Here is a 23,420-nt window from a genome sequence, read left to right as displayed (position 1 = left end):
CCTTCCCGACCCCCTGGCTGCTCCTGCTGCGCCCCCTCTGCTTCCCCGTACCCCCGCTTACCTTCTGGGGATGTCGGGGAAGCCGGGCGCGCCACGTGGCAGCGACGTCACAGTGACGCGCGGACATGCCGCGTCACCACGCGGCCCGCACGCATCCTGCCGTGCGGGAAATGTTAGAATAAGATGTGTCGCCACTGTAATACACTGTATAGGAACCATAACAGGTTTGTCCAAGTACCTAAGCCTGAACGTAATAAGTGTTACACCTCTCCATGTAAGGTAGTGTACTGACACCTCACAATCAGTAACGTGTTGAAATTGGTTCTGAGTGGGACACCTTACAACCACATAATGTACAGTACTTGAATAGCCCTAGATGTACTAATATATAGATGGGATATGTTAAGGGTTTCTGCTATTCTTCCCTCACACAGGCATTCCCTAGGAGATGTCTTTATACGAGTGTCACCAGGGCCAGCGAATCCACATAACACTGGTAACCCAATACTGGCTAATATACTATTCTCTATAGGGTCTACTACACCCTTAGAGTGTATTCAGCGCTCGCAATGTATTTAATCCTTGTTTTACACCCCATTGTTTTAACGAGTTCCTAATAAAATAAACATATGTTTTAATTGTATCATCATCTCACGAGGTGACAGAGTGCTACGCAGGGGCCCTTTTTCTCTCTGGTCTCATATATAATTAGCCCCTTGAAGCACCAACACCTACCATATTACTTTAGCTGAAGCGGGGGTAACCGGTCAGTGTGTTTATTGTATGTATTCCTAGGATGGAAATCCTCTGCTTTACACACTAACTGCCACTTACAAGACACGTTTTCCAAACAAATTACCACTGTGATGACACTTGCATAATTGTCTTGATAATTATGTGTTTTTTCCTTCACTTGGAATGTAATTGTTTATGCCGCCCAACCCTCCCCCCCCCCCTAGATATAATTATACTATTTATGCACGCCCGCTCCTTATCAGTGGAACGCAGAGACAGAGGCGAGGAGGTTTGATCAGAACGCGGTGGGGTTTGTGTATCGGTGGAACACAGAAACGGAGGCGGGGAGGGTGTGCTCAGAACGCGGTGGGGTTTGTGTATCAGTGGAACAGAGACAGAGGCGGGGTGGGTGTGCTCAGAATGCGGTGGGGTTTGTGTATCAGTGGAACAGAGAGACGGAGGCGGGGTGGGTGTGCTCAGAACGCGGTGGGGTTTGTGTATCAGTGGAACAGAGAGACGGAGGCGGGGTGGGTGTGCTCAGAACGCGGTGGGGTTTGTGTATCAGTGGAACATAGAGACGGAGGCGGGGTGGGTGTGCTCAGAACGCGGTGGGGTTTGTGTATCAGTGGAACAGAGAGACGGAGGCGGGGTGGGTGTGCTCAGAACGCGGTGGGGTTTGTGTATCAGTGGAACGGAGAGACGGAGCCACCTATGCTAAAGCAGGGATATCCATAAAGCCGGGCCTGTTGGTGGCCCTTGAGGACTGAATTTGAGACCCCTGAGTTATATAATGTTTGGGGAACAAATTAGTTGTTTTTTTTTGCAGAACTAGATTTCCGTGGCGTGCCCACTGCCACGTACCCGCCTTTCTACTTAAATCTCACTCCTTTTGATCTGTTTGGTTTTTGGGGTTGGGTATAGTAGGATTCCGTAGCGGAGGGTGTTGATAAAAGCTCATCGTCCATTGGACAGTGGGATCGTGGCACAATATACAGGTAACGAGTAGCACAGAGATAATATCCCTGCCCATCGAGGCGATGATCCAGGTTCGGCGAGCAGGGCGGATGTACATCACGTGATGCAAATGGCATCATTCTGACCCTGCAGCAATGTATTCGGGTCATTGGCTCCCCCTGCACCAGTGAGGGATTTGGGGGCGGGTTATAAGAGGAGTTGGGACAGGGGGGCTCAACTCCCGTCCTCAAGGCCCCCCCCCCACCTAACAGGTCAGGTTTTCAGGATGTCCCTGCTTCAGCACAGGTGGCTCAATCAGTTCCTGCTTCAGCACAGGTGGCTCAATCAGAGACTCAGTCTTTGACTGAGCCTCTGATTGAGCCACCTGTGCTGAAGCAGGGATATCTTTAATACCTGACCTATTGGGGGGGGGGGGAGGACTGGATTTGAGCCCCCCTGAGTTAGGGGAGGAGAGTGGGAGAAGTATTATTGCTGCATCCTCCGCATGCGCAGCTCTCCCGTCTCCGTGTCACAGTAATGCAGCCGATGGGAGGGGCTTTAACCTCCGCCCCTAAGGGACCTGCGGCGCACGTAATACACAAGCGTCACAAGCTACCTGCATACTGTACATCACCGGGGCAACGTGACGCAACGGTGTCTTTTCCTGATAAACTTCCCCCGCGGCGCCAGCTCCTTATGGTCTTCAGCAAATCACTTGAGGGGTTATTCATTCAGCTGCCATAGTGCCGGGGGGGGGGGGATGGGGTATGGGGGGCCGTCGCATGGAAACTCCCATTAAACTTAAAGAGGCAATGTAAGCAGGCGATATTTTGGGGGATTTTGTTTTTAACATGGGATTGAAGCAGGGGGTCTTTGGAGTTGAACCCCAATAATCTCGGCTCCGGGGACCCCCTGGAGATACTTACCGTCGTACGGGGTGCCAGTAGCCACTCCGCTCGGCTAGCCGGGATCACGTGGAGGCGGAGTTTCGCAGCCGCCGCGCCCTGCCGGCCAATAGGAGGCCGCCACGTCATCAGGTTCAGTTTCCTATTGGCCCACAGGACGCGGGCGCTTTAAACTACGCCCGGGAGGCCTGTATCTCGGGAAGCAGGGGGTCCCCGTAGCTGAAATTAACGGGGTTCAGATCCAGAGATCCCCTGCTTCAAACCTATGTTAAGCGCACACATTGCTCCTCTCATTGGGATTTCCGTGCGATTGCGTCCCGATCGGCACTATGGATCAGCGCCGGAGTGTGAGCGCCCCAGGGAATGGGCTCTCTCTGCATATCATTAGAAGTAGTGTTATAATGCGCATCTCTGCAGGGGGCCGCGCGGGACACGCATCGGGATTCAGGCGCGTCCGGGAAATTCTCCCACAGAAACGACATCGCCGAGAGACATCCCTTCATGTTACTGACACTTCCCCGGCACACACGAGCCACGACCCACGAGCCCGGGAAATCGTCCACAACTGCTGCGTTCTGTACAAAGGGTGAAGGGTAACGGAGTTCTCCGTCTCTGCCCATCCCGCCAAGTTACTGCTTCAGCAAAGGTGGCTCTTCAGCACAAGAGGCTCAATCGGTGGCTCAGTCTTCGACTGAAGCAGGGCTATCCTGAAAACCTGACCTGTTGGTGGCCCTTGAGGACTGGACATGGCCACCCTTGCGCTAAACCCTTAGTTTCTCTTCATCCCAATCGTCTCTAGCCGCTAGAAGATTGAGATGAAGAGAAACGAAGGGTTTAGCGCATAGCCCCTTTGTCACCATTTCTTTGGAGCCTACCTGCGCAGAGCACATCTTATATGATTACATAATAAAAGGTGTCCTATGGCTAAGTGCTTTCCCTTTATTGCAGCTTCTCTACGTGTTGCCTTTAGGTGAGCTACCGTGCGCTCGTCCATCGTAGCTGCTCTTGCGCTCTCTGCCCAGGTGCAGGCAGGTTCCTAGCGGGAGAGAGGTCCTCCCTGTGCCTGGGTCACGTCCCACGCAGGCGTTATCAGGGCGGGGCCCGTTACAGAAGGGGGACGGTTTGTTTTTGGCACAACTCAAATTAGTCACAAATGTCGCGCTTTTTCGAATATTGGGAGATAACCGCCGCTAATGTTGTTTTTTTTTATTGCTTAATTAATAAAAACTAGAACATTTAGCAAATATTCGAAAAGTTCAACAAAAAAATTGAGAAAATAGAAAAATGAATAAATCAAAAAGATAAAGGAGGCTGCATTTTCCCCACGCCCCCCCCCCCCATATTTTTTGTGTAGCATATTTATATCATTCCGCCTGCACTTTGACCCTGAAATTTCCTTTCAAATATTCCCGAACTTTAAAAAATTAACAATAAATGTTTACATGTTCTTCGCTCATCTCTAGAAACCATCATTACTAAACCTCTTGTTTTTCACTTAAAATGCAGGCTCCGTATCCTCACAGTCTTCTGATCAGCACACACAAAAAAAAAAATAACGGGACTGGTTGTAAATATAACATGTTTCTTAATAATGTACAATTTGCTCTGTTTACTTACTGCAGGGGCAGCCAATTCCGGTCCTCAAGGGCCACCAACAGGTCAGGTTTTTGGGATTACTCTGCTTCAGCACATGGGGGGCTCAACCAGTCACTGCTTCAGCACAGGTTGCTCAGTCTCTGCTTCAGCACTTCAAGTCTTTGACTGAGCCACTGATTAAGCCCCCTGTGCTGAAGCAGGGACATCCCAAAAACCTGACCTGTTGGTGGCCCTTGAGGACTGGTGTGGGCCGCCCCAGACTCCTAGCATTTGGCCTCGGATGTAAATTTCTGTACTGTACTTTTTCTCCAGTTTGCGTGTTAGTGTTGACATATAAATGTAAGTGAGAGTATGCTGGAATCCACACTGCTTCAGCTCAAAGGCCCCTACTGAATAAGCTGCAACGTGACTCGTTAGAGAAGCATTGAGCCCCGTTCAGGGGAATGGGGTTTGGATCTGCGCTAACGGAGCCATAGTGTCGTTGTATTGATTAGGGTCCAATGAGTGCAGACACAAGTTTCCCTGGTATTCACTAGTGGTTCTCCTGGTTAATGGTTCTGGACAGGGCCACGTTTCCTCTCCTGTTGGGAAATTAAAGGAACATTATGGTGGTGTAACGATGTCACTATATACAAATGAGTACTGTATACAAGGCCTATACATTTATAAATATATAATATATATATACATACTGAAGGGGCTAGTTCCCCGCTCTCAGCTTTTGATGGACAGCTCTGTAATGTTTGCTTGACACGTACCTGAAGAGTGCGGGTCTCGGCACCCTTCAAAAGAACAATAAAGGAATGAGTATCATTGCAAAACCAGTGTGTGCTGTGCATTATTTCCAGCTGGGCTCACAATTGTATTGTATTGTATGTCTTTATTTATATATCGCCATTAATGTACATAGCGCTTCACAGCAGTAATACATGGGGTAATCATATAAATAACAGATAATATAAATAACAGATCATGGGAATAAGTGCTTTAGACATAAAAGTAACATTTCGGAAGAGGAGTCCCTGCCCCGAGGAGCTTACAGTCTAATTGGTAGGTAGGGAGAACGTACAGAGACAGTAGGAGGGAATTCTGGTAAGTGCGTCTGCAGGGGGCCAATCTTTATGTATCGTGTTCAGAATATCCACAGTGCTATTCATATGCTTCTTTAAGCAAGTGTGTCTTAAGGTGGGTCTTAAAGGTGGATAGAGAGGGTGCTAGTCGGGTACTGAGGGGAAGGGCATTCCAGAGGTGTGGGGCAGTCAGTGAAAAAGGTTTAAGGCGGGAGAGGGCTTTAGATACAAAGGGGGTAGAAAGAAGACATCCTTGAGAAGAACGCAAGAGTCTGGATGGTAACCTCTGCAAGCTTGCAGTGCCTCCTGTTTCACTGCCAGATGTGCTGCAGTAACAGTTACTAACAACCAGGGTTAACAGCCGCTTCTCCAAAAATACTGGACACAATGGTCAAACGGGCGATGTGCTCAAGACACACACACTCATCCACTCCATGTTGTTTCCTCCTCTCCTTGGCCCCACCCCCAGGGTTCCTGATATCTCCTCCTGATTGGCTGCATTACCTAGCAGCAGCCAATCAGCATGGAGGAAGCTGCCCAGCACCCTAGCAAGAGCCCTGCTCTCTCCCTGCTCTGGGAAATCCCGCGCCCCGCAATACCCCCCCTCCCTCCCCCCCACCAAGCCGGTCATGTCACTATGTCCAGAGAAGTAATACCGGTATAAAAATACATGTCCAGGATTACCCCTAAAATTCTATTGGACACAGTGTCTGTGACGGTGAGGGGGTAACCAGCCTTTATAACAAAGGTTAAGCCCACTTGGTTGCCCAGAACTGTGTTTTGGGGTCCTAGAGTGTCAGCTTGTGGACCCGTGTATTGTGCATGCATACATTACTGTACCATGTAATAAGAAATGCGACAATTGCAATTTTTTATGTTTTACCCTTTCCAGGAGTGCTAGCAAGTGGTGACGACCAGGCTGAGAGTTTCAGGGGAGGTTTGGCAGAGAAACTTCTTTCAGATTGCGTCTATTTAGCGGGGTTCCAAAGTTACTGGAGACCCCAAAAATGTACCCAGGATTCAGGTTAGATTCCCGGCTACATTGAAGCGCAGTGCTCCGGTCAAAACCCTACCATGAAAGTGTTGTTGTTGCGGCTCACCGCTAGTCTGCCTGCTTCAGCACAGACCAGAGGGTAAAACGGGGCACTGGGGGGTAGGGTACCCCTAGACCTGTACCGGGGTCCCCCAGGTGTAATGAGGGGATGCCCAGTGTTTGCCCCGACCCCCTACACCTAGTATAAAGGTTTGGGGATTACTCCAGCCAGGGATAATGCTGTGAAAGTTTTAAAAGTAAACTTAAAATGTTTAAACGTCTAGTTTGCTGTGTGTAAGAAATAAAGGCTAGTGTAAGGGGAACCGTTTAGTTTTTACACTTTGTTTCATACACCAAAGGACTGTAGCACATTTTAGCAGCACAATGTATAAAAGTATCTTTTATTAAGCAGCAGTGTTTTAAAATATGTTTAACCGTTATACATTAAACCAGGCAGGGTCTTTCATCCTAGGGACAGAGGGGGGGGGGGGGGAGGGGTTCCTGGGTCTTTGGTGCCAGTGAGTCTAATCCCAGGTCTGTAGAACAAAGTCACACTAGCTGCCGGGGTGTGAAAGCCATCTAAACAGGACAGCTGCGTTAAGTGTCCAAATCCTGGGAGTATGGCAGGCCATCCGGTCAAGCGGTCACCTCCCTACACTGAGAGGCACCTGGGCTCTGCATGACAAGCAGGCAAGATGGCGGTTTTCGCCCATGCTCCTTTGCCATGCTGAAGCGCAGGTGCCAGGTCTCACAAACCTGGCAAAGTGTGTGAGCGGCCAGAGATGAAGTTCCCACGCGTGTGCGTTGGCTGTAATGCTGTGGGACTGACTTTGCAAATGTTATAAAAATGTTAGTAGCCAGCCCAGAAAGCAGTTTTTTTTCCCCAGAGATACAGATTCCTAAGAGTTTTTGCTAAATAAATTGCTAAGGAGATTCCTAAGAGATCAGAACACCGATCCGACCTGTGATTCCAAGGTCCAAAGTGTGTAACCTTCACGGAGTGGTCGGACCGACCCAAAGAAGCATTGCAGAGACAGCAAGGAATCAGCTACAGGACTTTAAGCAGAAAGTTTCTAAGTCACGCTTTCAGTACCATTTGGAGTGGAAGGTGCGGGAGCTGCTGGAGGCTCGCGCTGATTTGAGCCCCAGAACTTTTCGGGCTAAGACCTGGTCAACCAACGGACTATTTAAAGACTTTGTTTCAATCAGGAAAGTTAGTTTTTCAACCCCCAGTAAGTGTATTTTCTTCTTCCTATTGTAATCCAATGTGTGTTTGCCCGTTTCTACGGAATAAATCACAATTTATTTTACTTCTTGGCTTTGCTCAGTGATATGATCCCAGTATAAATGTGCAAGTACCTGGTCCCCCGTGACAGGCTTCAAATACAGGACAGTCCGGTTCAATACCGGACACCTGGCAACCCTAACCAACGCTGCAATGAAATCTTTTGTAATGCTCACAATCACAATGCGTCACACCTTTCACTATTGTGTCCAGTATGTTTGGGAAAGCCCTCTGGCAACAAGTCATGTATGTTCAACCTCAGATAACCTCAGATCAACCTGCTTGTTATTGGCACTTGTATGTGAACCAAACCCAGACACGCTAGGCCAGATGCTGACCCGTGTGCCTGGTCATTCGTTTCGTTGGGACTGGTTCTCTTTACGTTCCCCTTATTCTTCCCTTTCTTGGTCTCTCACACTATGTAATGCAAAGTCATTCTGTAGAGCAGGACTAACAGAACGAAGGCCTGTCCGTGGTGGGAGAGCAGCTGCAAGTCAGATAGCCGGACCATTCCTCCAGATGTGATGTCTTCAATACATGGCAGCACTACATGCGGTTACATGCACACGTGATATATTAGAGGTGTGTGTGAGATTACTAGTCCACGAGGTGATTTAAGTACATTTTTTACACCTGACAGAGATTGGGGGTTATTTACTAAAGTCCTCCAGCTGCAAAACTGGAGCAAAAACCTGAACAACATTCCTGCACCAGGTTTATCAAAGGAAAAACTCCAACTGATTTTAATGGGATCCCTTTTCTTTGACACGTGTGGTGCTGTTTTGTGCACGGGGTTTGCTCCAGTTTTAAAGCTAGACTAGATGTATAAGTATGTCCCATGATCTCTCAATCAAACACCAAACAATGGGCCACGTGTAAATAGCTGTGTGAATTGGTCTCCCACTGCACAGAACAATCTGATAATGACACACAGAGAACCTGCCAGAAGGCACAAGCACATCTATTCGGAACCATAAAAGTAGACGCACAATTGTAACCTGCTATTGGAGTTAGAATTGTGTCCCTTCCATTATATGTCAAAGACACAAGCTTGCACTTATTGGGGGGGGGGGGGGGTATCTACAGTACACCGTCACCCTGATCCCAGCCAGCGCTACACAGGCACTGCTGCTGCTATCTGTCAAAGTGCTATGGGACAACGTCTAATCTCAGGAGGGACCTGTTCAGTTCGATAAGGAGCATCAATGGTTAGATTTCCTGATCGAACGTCCCATATTTCTGCTGTAAGAAGAGAACTTTCATTACAGTACCGATCGGACACACAGAACATACAGTCACCAGGAGTTTTAAACCCATAAGCGATAGCGTTTGCTTTGAATAAAATAGAAAGTGTAAGTTTCTATATGAAAAACTAACCGCGCTGCTCGCTCCCTCACATCACACGTCCCTCAGTGTCTCACGACTTTGCTAATGGCCATTTAGGAATAAGAAAAACAACTCTATTTCCAACACATATGCTACACTACAACCTTCGTCTCATAACGTAATACATGTGATTAAACACCTGCCTGTAACTCCGATTTCTTGTATAGCTATAAATAGACACACAATTACAATTTATGTTGATACAATGCTGCCAGTGTGTTAAACGATAGGCATACAGATGAGATTTGGATGTTTGTCTCCAGCCCATGATATATATCGACATACTTTGCAAACATCACTAATATAAACCACTGACATATAGTAATATACAGAGGTATATAGTGTTGTGAGAAACGTATAGCCTGAGAAGCAGATCACCCCTGTTCATACCGTATGTGTAATACCACATTATAAGTACATGAAATCTCTCTACTAAACACTTAGTGCCATTCTGGGAACGGCACAGACACTGTCAGCCATTTTGTAACATGGCGGAGTTGATCAAGTCCGGAGTTATACTGACGTCGGTGGGCCAATCCAGGTCACGTGATGACAACACATGACTCCACAGTGTGAGTGTCGTGCAAGGGACATTCTGCCATGCAAAGGGCGGAGACATACATCCTTATTACCACGCCAGCTCCGCGTCACCATGAGCCTGATGTGAGCACCATGCTAGCCCCCCCAAGTCTGTACTTCCCAAAGGAATGTACAATGTACTGGGATCAGTTAGCAAACAAGGACTGGATCAGAATCCATTGATGACATGGATTAAGGATTACAATATAGCTATTGATTAATCCACCAGAGCTGCTAACTGACACAAGTCTACTTCTCCTCCTCTTCTTCAAGACGCAGTCATTTCAAGAAGTGTATCTTACTTTTGCTGGGGAGCTGGATTCCATGGCAACAGTAACCATGGAGAAATCTTCAGCGTCACGGAATTGTTTCACATGGGGATTTGCACGGCTCAGGTGTGGAGAAGGTTAGCGGTTATTTGCACCTCTGCTATGAGGCTGACAGGGAATCCCTTCCGTGCTGGAGGTGCCGACGCCCCGAGCAGCCGCGTGGCATCCCTGTCAGCCTCCCGCGGAGGAAGGTGAGCAGAAACAGCCACTGGTAGCTCAAAGAACTGCACAAAAGTACTGGAACAAGCACAATCCTATGATATAGTATATTGTTGCATGTTCTGGGTGCTGTCGGCAGCGATGGAAATGCAGGTGTATGTAGTAACAGGGATGTGCCGAACGGTTCATGCTTGGAGATCGAGACTATCGTTCTTTTTGTTTTTCTGTATGTTAAGGCCTATCTTTTTACCCGCAGCAAACTTCTATAGGGGGGAGCGCGGTATTATGTACAGTTTCTCACAAATATTAGGCAATCCTTTTCCTTGCTGCATACTCCCCAAGGGCATTTTAAATATAGTATCTCTGAAATGGCACAGGGGTAGGTTTATTGGCTCATCTGCTTTACATAGCAGTTACTGAGCCACTACCAATTTTCCAATTAGTGCAGGTATATTACACCCCAGTGTCAGTCTGGACATCACCCTCCATTGAAGAGTAGGTGAATGTGTAAGGCTGACAGAAAGAAATATGTGTAAGTTTTATCATATTCACACCAGGGATTTGTTCACCCACAGCTTACCTCTATAGTAAGGTAAGTATGATACTGGCTTCAGCCAGATTTTAATTGCACTACTCACATACGCTTATGCTTTATTTAACCCCTTCAGGGCTTTCACACATTATTTCCCCAGTCCATGGGACAACTATTACATATATTCAGTGTAGGTACCTGCATACGGGTATGCCTTGACGTGGCATGCAGGCTTATAAACGCTTTGGCCAAAGGGTTTAACTATCATGAGATCAGGAGATCATCATTTTATTTTAGGCCAATTGGTAGGAGCGCAGGAATCGGACTTTTCGGTTTTCTATATGTAAGGCCTATCTTTTTACCAGCAGCAAACTTCTATAGGAAGGAGCGCGGTATTATGTACAGTTTCTCACATTGGAGATAGAGACTAACAGAGTATTTATAGCTGCAGTTCAGTCTTTTTTTTTTTAATTAATTCTTTTACTTCAATAGTTTCATGTGGGCAATCTCTAATTACCTAAAGAACTGTATAGCTGCCGGTCAATTCGTTCTCCATGTATTGGTCGGCGAAATTTGGTGACATCATTAGAGAAGGGATCTGTTTTTCTTCTGCTTGTCACTCAATGGAAGCTCATGAATATTCATGAGCACTCCTGCACTGACATGTGCTAGAGGGAGGGCAGGGCTGACAAAGGGGTGTGCCAGGGCTTGTGACAGGACATGAAGGGGCAGTGCCTTAGCAAATGGTTGTTAAAATAGAATACAAGAGAATTGGTCTTTCAAAGTTGTTTTTTTAAAAACAGAAAATGCTAAAAGTATTTTTTCTTACTACAGAACTGATTTATTAAAAAAACACACATGCAGGATATTGCCTGACCTGCAGCTTTAAGAGGATGAGCCTAGATGCTCGTGTAGGACGACTGGTGGGGGTATGCACTGCAGACTGGTGGGGGTATCCACTGCAGACTGGTGGGGGTATGCACTGCAGACTGGTGGGGGTATGCACTGCAGACTGGTGGGGGTATGCACTGCAGACTGGTGGGGGTATGCACTGCAGACTGGTGGGGGTAGGCACTGCAGACTGGTGGGGGTATGCACTGCAGACTGGTGGGGGTATGCACTGCAGACTGGTGTGGGTATGCACTGCAGACTGGTGGTGGTATGCACTGCAGACTGGTGGGGGTATGCACTGCAGACTGGTGGGGGTATGCACTGCAGACTGGTGGGGGTATGCACTGCAGACTGGTGGGGGTGTGCACTGCAGACTGGTGGGGGTATGCACCGCAGACTGGTGGGGGTGTGCACTGCAGACTGGTGGGGGTATGCACCGCAGACTGGTGGGGGTGTGCACTGCAGACTGGTGGGGGTATGCACTGCAGACTGGTGGGGGTATGCACTGCAGACTGGTGGGGGTATGCACTGCAGACTGGTGGGGGTGTGCACTGCAGACTGGTGGGGGTATGCACCGCAGACTGGTGGGGGTGTGCACTGCAGACTGGTGGGGGTATGCACCGCAGACTGGTGGGGGTGTGCACCGCAGACTGGTGGGGGTATGCACTGCAGACTGGTGGGGGTATGCACTGCAGACTGGTGGGGGTATGCACTGCAGACTGGTGGGGGTATGCACCGCAGACTGGTGGGGGTATCCACTGCAGACTGGTGGGGGTATGCACTGCAGACTGGTGGGGGTATGCACTGCAGACTGGTGGGGGTATGCACTGCAGACTGGTGGGGGTATGCACTGCAGACTGGTGGGGGTATGCACTGCAGACTGGTGGGGGTATGCACCGCAGACTGGTGGGGGTATGCACTGCAGACTGGTGGGGGTATGCACTGCAGACTGGTGGGGGTATGCACTGCAGACTGGTGGGGGTGTGCACTGCAGACTGGTGGGGGTATGCACTGCAGACTGGTGGGGGTATGCACTGCAGACTGGTGGGGGTATGCACTGCAGACTGGTGGAGGTATGCACTGCAGACTGGTGGGGGTATGCACTGCAGACTGGTGGGGGTATGCACTGCAGACTGGTGGGGGTGGTATGCACTGCAGACTGGTGGGGGTGTGCACTGCAGACTGGTGGGGGTATGCACCGCAGACTGGTGGGGGTGTGCACTGCAGACTGGTGGGGGTATGCACCGCAGACTGGTGGGGGTGTGCACTGCAGACTGGTGGGGGTATGCACCGCAGACTGGTGGGGGGGTGCACCGCAGACTGGTGGGGGGGTGCACCGCAGACTGGTGGGGGTGTGCACTGCAGACTGGTGGGGGTATGCACCGCAGACTGGTGGGGGGGTGCACCGCAGACTGGTGGGGGTGTGCACTGCAGACTGGTGGGGGGGTGCACCGCAGACTGGTGGGGGTGTGCACTGCAGACTGGTGGGGGTGTGCACTGCAGACTGGTGGGGGTATGCACTGCAGACTGGTGGGGGTATGCACTGCAGACTGGTGGGGGTATGCACTGCAGACTGGTGGAGGTATGCACTGCAGATTGGTGGGGGTATGCACTGCAGACTGGTGGGGGTATGCACTGCAGACTGGTGGGGGTGGTATGCACTGCAGACTGGTGGGGGTGTGCACTGCAGACTGGTGGGGGTATGCACTGCAGACTGGTGGGGGTATGCACCGCAGACTGGTGGGGGTGTGCACTGCAGACTGGTGGGGGTATGCACTGCAGACTGGTGGGGGTATGCACTGCAGACTGGTGGGGGTATGCACTGCAGACTGGTGGGGGTGGTATGCACTGCAGACTGGTGGGGGTGGTATGCACTGCAGACTGGTGGGGGTATGCACTGCAGACTGGTGGGGGTATGCACTGCAGACTGGTGGGGGTATGCACTGCAGACTGGTGGGGGTATGCACTGCAGACTGGTGGGGGTATGCACTGCAGACTGGTGGGGGTATGCACTGCAGACTGGTGGGGGTATGCACCGCAGACTGGTGGGGGTGTGCACTGCAGACTGGTGGGGGTATGCACTGCAGACTGGTGGGGGTGTGCACTGCAGACTGGTGGGGGTATGCACTGCAGACTGGTGGGGGTATGCACTGCAGACTGGTGGGGGTATGCACTGCAGACTGGTGGGGGTATGCACTGCAGACTGGTGGGGGTATGCACTGCAGAGGAGAAATGAATGACCTCTGAATCCCCGTTCCCCGCGGAAGTTCCTCCTCGGTCTCTGAAGTCACGGTGAGGAGTATGGCACCTCCGTGTGAATCACTGTCTCCGTGGAACCTGGCAAAGTGAATCCGATGTGGCAAAGCTGCTGCGCGTCACTCCAATCAGAGTGACGTCCAGGGACCATCTCCAGTGAGAGCTGATCTAAGGAGACTGTATCCGGCAGACGACTGCTGCGTAGCTGTGTTACTGCAAAGTGTGTAGTAATAAACCGGTCCTGTTTGCAATATACCTCCGGCCTGGTGTGTGATATAACTGGGGGGAGAGGTACAAGTTCTACCGTGGGAGATCATCTCCATATCCCTGGAGCCTACGGCAGATGGAGGCGCTGCACTGCTAAGTATTATGTGGGGTATGGACCCCAGAAGCCTGATCCTGTGTCCCCAAGTCATCGCGGACGACTCAGCTCTCTTGTTACCAGCAGGTATGCACCACACACACTCTGTAATGGCCCCTATCTGCGATTGGGTGGGGGGGAGACACTGTTACACCTGCAATGAACTCAGGGGGGATGGGGGCGCTTCATTTAAAGCAGCCGTCCAAGCTGCAGTTTTTTTTAACTTTATTTTATTTTCCCCCTTTTATATGTGCATCAATACAATCCAAACAATGATAAGTAATTAGCTAAGTTGCCGATCGATCCGTTCTCCTGTGATCAATCAGTGAAAATTCAGTTCGGGGCTCACTAAATGGTTTTGGGTGCAGCAGAAGAGGACCAAAGATGCAAAGTTCTGTGAGGAAGATCATGTGACCAGGCAGTCACTAGATACAATTGGTGCACTGCTAGAGAGAGGGCGGGGCTCAAAAAGGGGTGTGTCAGGGCCTGTTTCAGAAGAGGAAGGGGATGTTACTTTGTAAATAGTTGCTATAGAAACCACAAATGCGTGTTACATTATAATACATAAAAATGTCATTCAGAGTTGTTGTTTTTTTGGGGGGGGGGGTTAAATGCTCCGAGTACTTTGTCATAGTACAGAACTGACTTCCACACATGTAGGATATTGCTTGGTCTGCAGCTGTAAGAATATAAACAGCGTTGGATAGGGAAAGAAGAGATCTCTTACAATAAGTAAAATATCACATGCAAACAAACCGTGATCAGCAGACTGCTGCTTTAAGCCCTTATTCAATATCCCGTCAATGGGCTCGCCATGGGGATCTTCAACCGGGCCCAGCGCCCTTGGTCCTTCATCGATAGTAGAAGACCGCAGGCTTAAAGCTTGAGGGGAAAGTGCCGGAGGACGTGGGAGTCACAGGTTAGAGCGGGGGCTAAGACAGACTCCCCTTCGTGTCTGATGAAGAATACATCTTTCCTAATAAATAGCAGCCAGACAGGGGCATTAGGCGCTGTCACGTTTGTTGGAGGAAGCCAGTTATATTGTCACATTATTTACCCACCTTAGACGGGTTTTAACCCTTCTGCTGCCGTAGGAGCCAGCAACACATCTGGCAGGAAATGGATTAACCTGAAGGGACAAAGAGGTGACACTGAGTGTTAAACTAGAATATATAGTGGCACCTTCCACATAGGAGCCAGGGCCTATAACAGGACACGCCCGTTCCCCGTGACCGTACACATAGCTTTAACACTGGGTTACACTGCCACCCAGTGGCTCTCTTACTCCGATGCAGCCATGGTGCAGAAATGACAATAACTCAGTTTTCCGGCAGTTTGTGTTAATGGTTTCACCAGTGGTCAAAGTGGTGTCAAAAAGTAGCGGTAATGTGACGGACCAAAAAAAGCTCGCTGTTTATTTGATGTTGGGATAAAGGCATCCTTTGTTATTTTCTGCCAATGTCTGATTTTCCATGGCAACACAACAGCATTAAGCAGCGGTATGACGGGGTGGGTTTAGGGCCTGTACCCAATGTGATAGATAGAGGTTGATCGGCGCCTGCCCCTTAGTTCGCAGAATTGCTGTGACTTTCATACAGCCGCGGCTTCGCTTAAATAAGGATTCCCCAGGAGGGTGTCAGCGCTGTGTGCTCCGCAGTCACAGTAACCGTACTGACCCATGAACACACGTATCAGCGCGCAAAGAGTTCCTCACTAAAATATACACAATCTCCCTATAGGCGTATACATAAATATGTTAAATAATCCGTGCAGGTTATGGAGAGCCAGGCAAAGCTCACCATGCGTTTCATGACTCAACCAGGCCCGTCCTCGGAGGCATGTCTGACATGTAGCACATGTGAAATCAGGTTTAAATACCCACAGCTACATATCACAATATACAACGTGACATGTAAGATCATAAATTCAATCAGCCCCATTCTCAGAGCTTAAGATACAGGACGTCTTACAACAAACTTTTTGTACTAAATAAAAAGCCATTATGCTGAGCCACATGTGCTGAAGCAGGGATATGCTTAAAACCTGACCTGTTGATGGCCCTTGAGGACTGGAGTTGGCCGCCCCTGCTCTAGAACAATCGTTTGTGATATATAGTTTGTATTTAGTAGGAAATATGTAAAGCGATCTCCAGAACCCGCATGGATTTTGTTAACATTATCAATACATTTTTGATGCTTGTATACAGTACTGTATATGCCTGGAGAAAGCTTCCAGTTTGGGGTGTTACATCCCCAGATCTCACTGATTTCATGTCCTTAAAGATTGACACCTCTACTAATGTGTTCTAGTGACGCACAAGAGCCGGAATAAAATTAAATGGGCTGGAAGAATTTGTCCCAAGTCCACGCTGGGTTTAGTTGGCAGCAACTACTAGTTCTTCCTTTAGAGACATCCTCTTGTTTGCTGGATCTAAATATTGGTTTGTTGTACATGGAACACAGCCTTTCTGACGCACCTCCAAAAATACTGCGCAACCTTGTAAAACAGGTGTGTAAAGCATTGATCCTCTGGTAACTTTTTTTAATTACACTTCAACCACAAATAACAAACCCCTCTGCTCCCTGGTGAGTTTGTTTTGCGAACACCCTGGCCTTGACATGGTTAATGTACAGAAGACACTAACATGGCTGCCAGCTGACACGGATGGGTTTGGGACACGTATGTTCCATGTGCTTCAGAAGAAGTGCGTGGGATGTACGTGGGTTGAACAGATTAAAACGCAAATCACGGGAAATCTGCATAGGAATTATCAAGAAAAAGGGGAACAAATGAATGGCGCAATGAAGCAGATGGTCCCTTGGTGTTTGTCATGCCAAGGACTGGAGGGGATTGCTGAATGGTTGGCCAATGTTGCCATGGATACACTTTAGGAGCATGCTTTTGGCCTACACGTACAGTACGTATGTAGGAAGAAGGAAAAACAGCACGAGATTAAATGAGACATACAGTATGGTGAAGACTGCTTGTAAATTATTGTACATACGGGGAAATTGTTGATCCACAGTTCAGTCAGACCCCCTTGTTTAAACGAGTTGTACTTCCGTCGTTAGCTGAAGAGATAAATGACCTCAGAAGGTTGGGATTACACAGAACGGGTGTCTGCAGACACCCGTTCTGTGTAATCCCAACCTTCTGAGGTCATTTACAGGCTTACAATGCTTTACAATGCTTTGGCCAAAGGGTCAAACTAAATGACCCTTTTTCAACATAGGTTTCTTTTGGTTGCCCTGTCAACCCCCTCCTTTGTGCATGTACACTTCCCGTATGCACCCTGTTCTCAAACACAGATGCAATTTATGTAGGAGAGCGGAAGCATCTTTGTACCCTTTATGTATTGGTTAACCCCCGAGTTGCTGGATCTGAGCAGGTATGATGATCCCATTGTTACAATGCATTAGAATAATGGTCAGATATTCAGCAGCTCCTGTTGCCAGACTCTTAACCACTATGCTTAATTGAAGGAACATGCCTAATTATTACGCATAGGGGCCGAGTATCAATGGCAAAAATGAAAGTGATCTTTGAGGTGGTGATTGCACAACATCTCGAAATAGGTGAGGAGAAATCATGACGGTGTCTCACATTCGTTTATATGTTGGTGATGTTTAGTCACTACGATGACATATTCTGTAGGGAGAGCATGAGTCCGGGCAATTCCTATTGGATAAAGATATCAAAAGTCAGTTTTCATAACCCAGTCTAGATTCCTTGTGTATAATATCTCCAGGCATCAGGAGAGCCGAGTTCCACGATGTTTACTTTGTTATGGTATATTGGAACATTCTAGGATGAGATAGGTGAATGTGATGGTAAGCGTGACCATGTTGCTGAGGGGTCACCTAAATGAAGGGGCTAAAGGCAAACCCCTCATTTAGTCCAGATGGATTCAATGTTCCCAAAGTATAAATCCATCTGGATTCTTTTTTCAGGAGTTCAGTGCCCCAATCGCCACGTCTGATGCCAGTGGAAGACTGATCTATTCCCGTAAAACTTATTGATTTCAAGTCTCCATTTTGGCACCTATTGACATGGTTGGCCACGGGGGTGTCAAGTTTGTTGCGTATGGACCCTATGTGTTCCAGTAAGCGTGTTTTGAATTGGCGGCGTGTCTTGCCCACATATTTTTTGCCACATGAGCAGACCCCCATATAGATCACTCCTGTAGTGTTACAGTTAATAAACTTCCTGCCGTTCCTAATTCATCTATTGGTTTGGCCAGCACCATGGTCAGCGGTTCCACCTCAACCTCCACCCCTAGGTACTCTCTGATCAGTGTTTGTATCATGACCCAGAATACCTGAATTTTTGGGCAACTCCACCAAATATGAACCATATCTCCTTTTTGCCCGCATCCCCTCCAGCACAAATCCGGGGACCCGGGGAAGATCTGGGCCAGCCTGCTCGGGGTTAGGTACCAATGAAATAGAATTTTATAAATATTCTCTTTGATCGTGGTACAGATTGACGTTTTTGCAGCTACCTCCCAAATGTCCTCCCAGTCTTCTCTATCGATCTCTGTATTCAAATCTTCTGCCCATTTGATCATATAGCTATGTTGGGAACAACCCGCTGATCGCGCCAGGCCGATATATCTCAGAAATCAGCCCTTTACAGTAGTATCCTTTCCTACAGTCTTTCAAAATTTGTAAGATGATCACTCATGTAATGACGGCTGCCCGCTGTGTTATTGCGGCTGAATGGAAAAAGGTGAACGCGCCTTCTAGGCAGACTGTCTTACGGAGACTAAGGGAAATAAAGATGATGGAGCTCCTCACAGCACAGTTGAACCAGAAAACTGACAAATTTCACAAAATTTGGGAAATATGGCCAGGAAACTAGGGACCCCATAGAAATAAATACAGAAAGACCAGACAAATGGGCTCGTCCTACCCCCCCCCCCTTCCACCCTTCTTTTTCTTCTTTCCTGCGTTCTTCTCTTTCCTTTGCTAGGCCCATGAGAGACGCTTACGGAAGCGGCTGCTTCCCTAACACAACCAAAAAATAGGAAGACAGACCACACTTATTCAAAAACCGTGTTATAGCAAATATTTTATTTCAGTAATGGTGACGAACTGTTAATGCCCTTTGTTGCATGGACAAGTGACACTGTTAAAACATCACATGTATTCCAAGACTATATATTTGTTATGTCTCTCTAAAACAATAAAAAAAAAAAATTGAAACAGTTAATAAACTTCCGTATGTGATATAGCTTTGAGTTACTGAACACTTTTGAGACTTGAATGTATTGACAGGCCTTGCATCTTTGGCAGCGGAACGAACCCTCTACACGGTGGGGGATGGGCTTGTAACCCTGCCCCATAACAGGGCAGGTCTGATACTGACAGGCATCACATTAACCTCATGTGTCCCAGCCAGTATCCTCCCCCAGTACGAGCAGGAAAAGGATTGGTTTGAGACAGCCAAGTCCAGCAAAAGCACCACCAACTAACCAGGTATGTGAAAAAATTTAAATCTTTTATTGCACTACATTAAAAAACAGGACAGGAAAAACCTCCCACGCGTTTCGGGCTATACAGCCCTTTCTCAAGGAGAAAGGGCTGTGTAGCCCAAAACGCGTGGGAGGTTTTTCCTGTTCTGTTTTTTTTTTAATGTAGTGCAATAAAAGATTTTCATTTTTTCACTTACCTGGTGAGTTGATGGTGCTTTTGCTGGACCCGCCTGTCTCAAACCAATCCTTTTCCTGCTCGTGTTCCTCTGCTGACTGGACGGACGCACAGTTGCGGTGAAGGCGCGCCAGACGGATCTCTGCTAGGAACCACGGGAAGACGCTGATACCTGCACGTGGAACCACAAGACTGGAGTAGCTAACGCAGCGTTCCCGGACAGATCGGAGCGGATGATTCATCTCTAAACAGCTCCGACACTCGGGAGCTCCACTAAGCTCGAACAGGAGGACGGCACATTTCTTGCAGTGCTGGACTGGGATACAGAGGTAACACTATATAATTCCTGTTATATATACCCTTACCAGCTCTCACTCACACACCCAGCTGCTATATACCCTGCCTGTGTTCATCTCCATATTCTGAACGGATCCAGCGCCACATTTGCCTTCACAGCTCAGCAACTGTTGTTCCAGACAGATTACTATTAACATTCATGGGAAATTCTTTTTTTGAATCCTATATACTATCTGTTGAGAGCTTTTTAGTAGCTTTACCTTACACAGTATCCTCCCCCAGGCTGACACTCTCAGATTATTGCTAGGCCCGCCCCTGGATACAGTAAGTGGTGTATCCAGGCTGCAATAGCAAACTAGGCCTTCATGAGGAATTAACCCTCCCAGTGCCTGTCCCTAGCATGACTTATACTGTTAGGGCCCAAGAGAAGAAATAGCCGCCGGAGGCTATGCTATAAATATGTATGTAGCGCTGTCTCTCCCACCCTTTGGGAGATGTGGCGGCTACTAAGTGTGTGTGTGCTTTACTTGCGGCTCACAGGAGGCCTGAACCTCCGCTGCTTGGAGCCTGGGGTGTACCTGGATCATCTGGTGACAGTGCCTCCACCTATGAGGGATCCTGACAGCGCCGGATAACCCTTTCACAGGACCCAATGTAATAAGTACACGCAGCGTATATAATAACAGGTTTACTGACATGCAATTGGTAACACGGTAATACATATAACTCAGGACTCGCACGGCCTTAATCACACACCGTATCCCACTGTCCAACCATATAGTCTGCACCCCGGTGAGTGTCCCCCAACGTACTGATGTGCCATGGACACCCAACCAACCTGGTGTCCACCGTAGCTAACCCACCCTGAAGTGTGTGACAGCGCTGCCCACAGCGTGTACAGTATAGTTGGTGCACTAGTAGTAGTACCCGCCCAGGTACTCCAACACCCAGGTACTGCTGAACGGTAACAGGGATCCACTGATCCAGCGACGTTGTCCGCCTCTACGTGGGGTGGACCCCCGCTGAAGTGTCCCACCATGAAGAGTTTCTATACTTGTGGTGGTCCCAGACCACAGGCCACAGATACTACGCGGCGTCTTGCTGTGCCCCTGGCACTTTGCAACTACAGAGGCAGTGTCCCTATCTATTGGGCCTGTTCCTGTAGCAGACTCCTGATGAAACCTCAGCAGAGGAGAAACGCGTTGAGTGTATCCTGCACCGAGAGGGAGGCTGATTGCAGCGCGACCTGTTTGTCCAAGCGCGGCACCCGTCGCCTGACGTCATCCAGGGATTCCGCCGGAGCAGAGACAGACAGGAAGAGTAATCAGCTGGGAGAGGGGATGGGGTGTACTGTTCCAGCTACCAAGCTCCTGTTTGCCGCGTGGATCACTTTATGATCAAATTGCTGTTTTATCTACCGACACCATGTGAGTGTGTTTTATCATATTTGTAAGATAAAGTTTTTATTTTCTGATCACACTATGCTCGGTTCTCTTGCTTTATTATAGCAGTAAGGAAATTATCTATATGGAGAAGGCAGGCACGATGCCATAAAGCTACCTTTATATACACCACACAAGAGACTTGTGAGTACACACTTCACCAGAATCTGAAGAAAAGAATCACTTTAATCAAACACAGACATATTGCACTATATTTTGTGTTTTTTTTTGTCTTTTTATATACCTGCGCTCCCCAAAAACACCTGGATTTCTACTACTTTCATTTGGATTGCGAGACAATCTAATATTAGGGTTTGAGCTGCATATTTCAATTTGGGTGCATTGGTCACTTTCACATTATTGTTTGTAATTGCACTATTTTTGTATATTTATTTTAAATATCACTGATTATATTTAAGCGCCACATAGATAACTATTTATTTTCACTAACAATGGAGCAAGCATTTGTTGTTTCTATAGCAACCATTTACAAAGTCACATCCCCTTCCTCTTCTGAACCTGGCTATGCCACACCCCTTTTTGAGCCCCGCCCTCTCTAGCAGTGCACCAAATGTATCTAGTGACTGCCTGGTCACATGATCTTCCCCACAGTAAGTTGCATCTTTGGTCCTCTTCTGCTGCACTTCACAGCCATTTAGTGAACCCCGAATCTTCGCTGATCGATCACAGGAGAACGGATTGATCGGCAACTTAGCTAATTACCTATCATTGTGTGGATTGTACTAATGCACATAACATTAAATAAAACCTGCTGCTGCTGCTGCTGCTGTAATATACACGCGCTGTGCTCTCTGTGTATGCAGCTGGCACTGTGCTGTGTATGATGCATGATTTATATACCGCACCCGCTGCGCCCCACGTGTATAGCAATCATTACTTATCTCCCATGCGCGCTGCAAACATGCTGCACGCCATCAGCACAGCCCAACGCGCAATACCTACTGCGCATGCGCGCAGCAAACGGCCAGGCAACCCCGCCCACCAACCCCGGACAAGCCCCGCCCCCAACCCCGGACAAGCCCCGCCCCCCACAAAGGAACTCCGCCCCATCCAGGTGACAGCCGGCGCGGGTACAGTAAGTGACGTCAGCGCGGTGCCGCGTCACATGACCCCGTCTCCCTCCGTACAGTAACGGCCCAGTATGGCGGGAGTGGGTTGTGCGGGGACTCAGGCAGCGACGGGCGGCGGCTTCTCCGGGGAGCACTGAGCGGGGGCACAGCGGCGGCGTCTCCGGGGAGCACTGAGCGGGACACAGCACCGGGCGGCGGCACCTGCGGACATGCGGGACGTGAGGAGGAGGCGGCGGCGGAGGAGGAAGGGCAGGACCTGGGCAGAGGCCGCCAGGACGGTACGGAGAGAGGAGAGGGGCCGCGGCGCGCGCGTGTGTGTGTGTGTGTGTGTGTGTGTGTGTGTGTGCGCGCGTGTTTGTGTGTGCGTGTGTTTGCGTGTGTTTGCGAGAAACGTGGTCAATAAAGAGCGTTAAAAAAAACCCAGCAATAATAACAGCTAGGTGTGAGTGACGTCACGTGCGCAGGTGCCAGGCAATGTGCAGGAAGTACATGTATTGTGTGAGCACCGCCACATGGAGGTGTGACAGCCTGCAGGGAGGTGTGATTGCATGATGGAGTGACAGCCTGCAGGGAGGTGTGATTGCATGATGGAGTGACAGCCTGCAGGGAGGTGTGACAGCCTGCAGGGCAGTATGGTTGCATATGCGGCAGCCTGCAGAGAGCATGCAGGGAGGGGTGACAGCCTGCAGAGAGCATGCAGGGAGGTGTGACAGCTTCCAGGGAGCACTAAGGGTGGTGTGACAGCTTCCAGGGAGCGTGCAGGGTGGTGTGACAGCTTCCAGGGAGCGTGCAGGGTGGTGTGACAGCAGTATGGCAGTATGGTTGCATATGTGACAGCCTGCAGAGAGCATGCAGGGAGGTGTGACAGCCT

The 23,420-nt window shown here is 48.9% G+C and overlaps 1 protein-coding gene across 2 annotated transcripts in view; it reads left to right on the top strand.

Annotated features, from left to right (window-relative positions):
- Positions 1-22,503: 22,503 nt before the first annotated feature.
- ASXL2 (ASXL transcriptional regulator 2) overlaps positions 22,504-23,420 on the top strand; it is a 184,114-nt gene continuing 183,197 nt past the window's right edge. For both annotated transcript variants that reach the window (XM_075595337.1, XM_075595336.1), the window contains exon 1: positions 22,504-22,827. In XM_075595337.1, the coding sequence (XP_075451452.1) occupies positions 22,759-22,827 (69 nt within the window). In that variant the 5' untranslated portion in view covers positions 22,504-22,758. The remainder of the gene's footprint in view (positions 22,828-23,420) is intronic.

The sequence above is a fragment of the Ascaphus truei genome, chromosome 4 (genome assembly GCF_040206685.1).
Source record: "Ascaphus truei isolate aAscTru1 chromosome 4, aAscTru1.hap1, whole genome shotgun sequence".
Classification (NCBI taxonomy): domain Eukaryota; kingdom Metazoa; phylum Chordata; class Amphibia; order Anura; family Ascaphidae; genus Ascaphus; species Ascaphus truei.
Note: the sequence above shows the minus strand (reverse complement) of the source record. Positions and strands in the feature narration are given on the sequence as shown.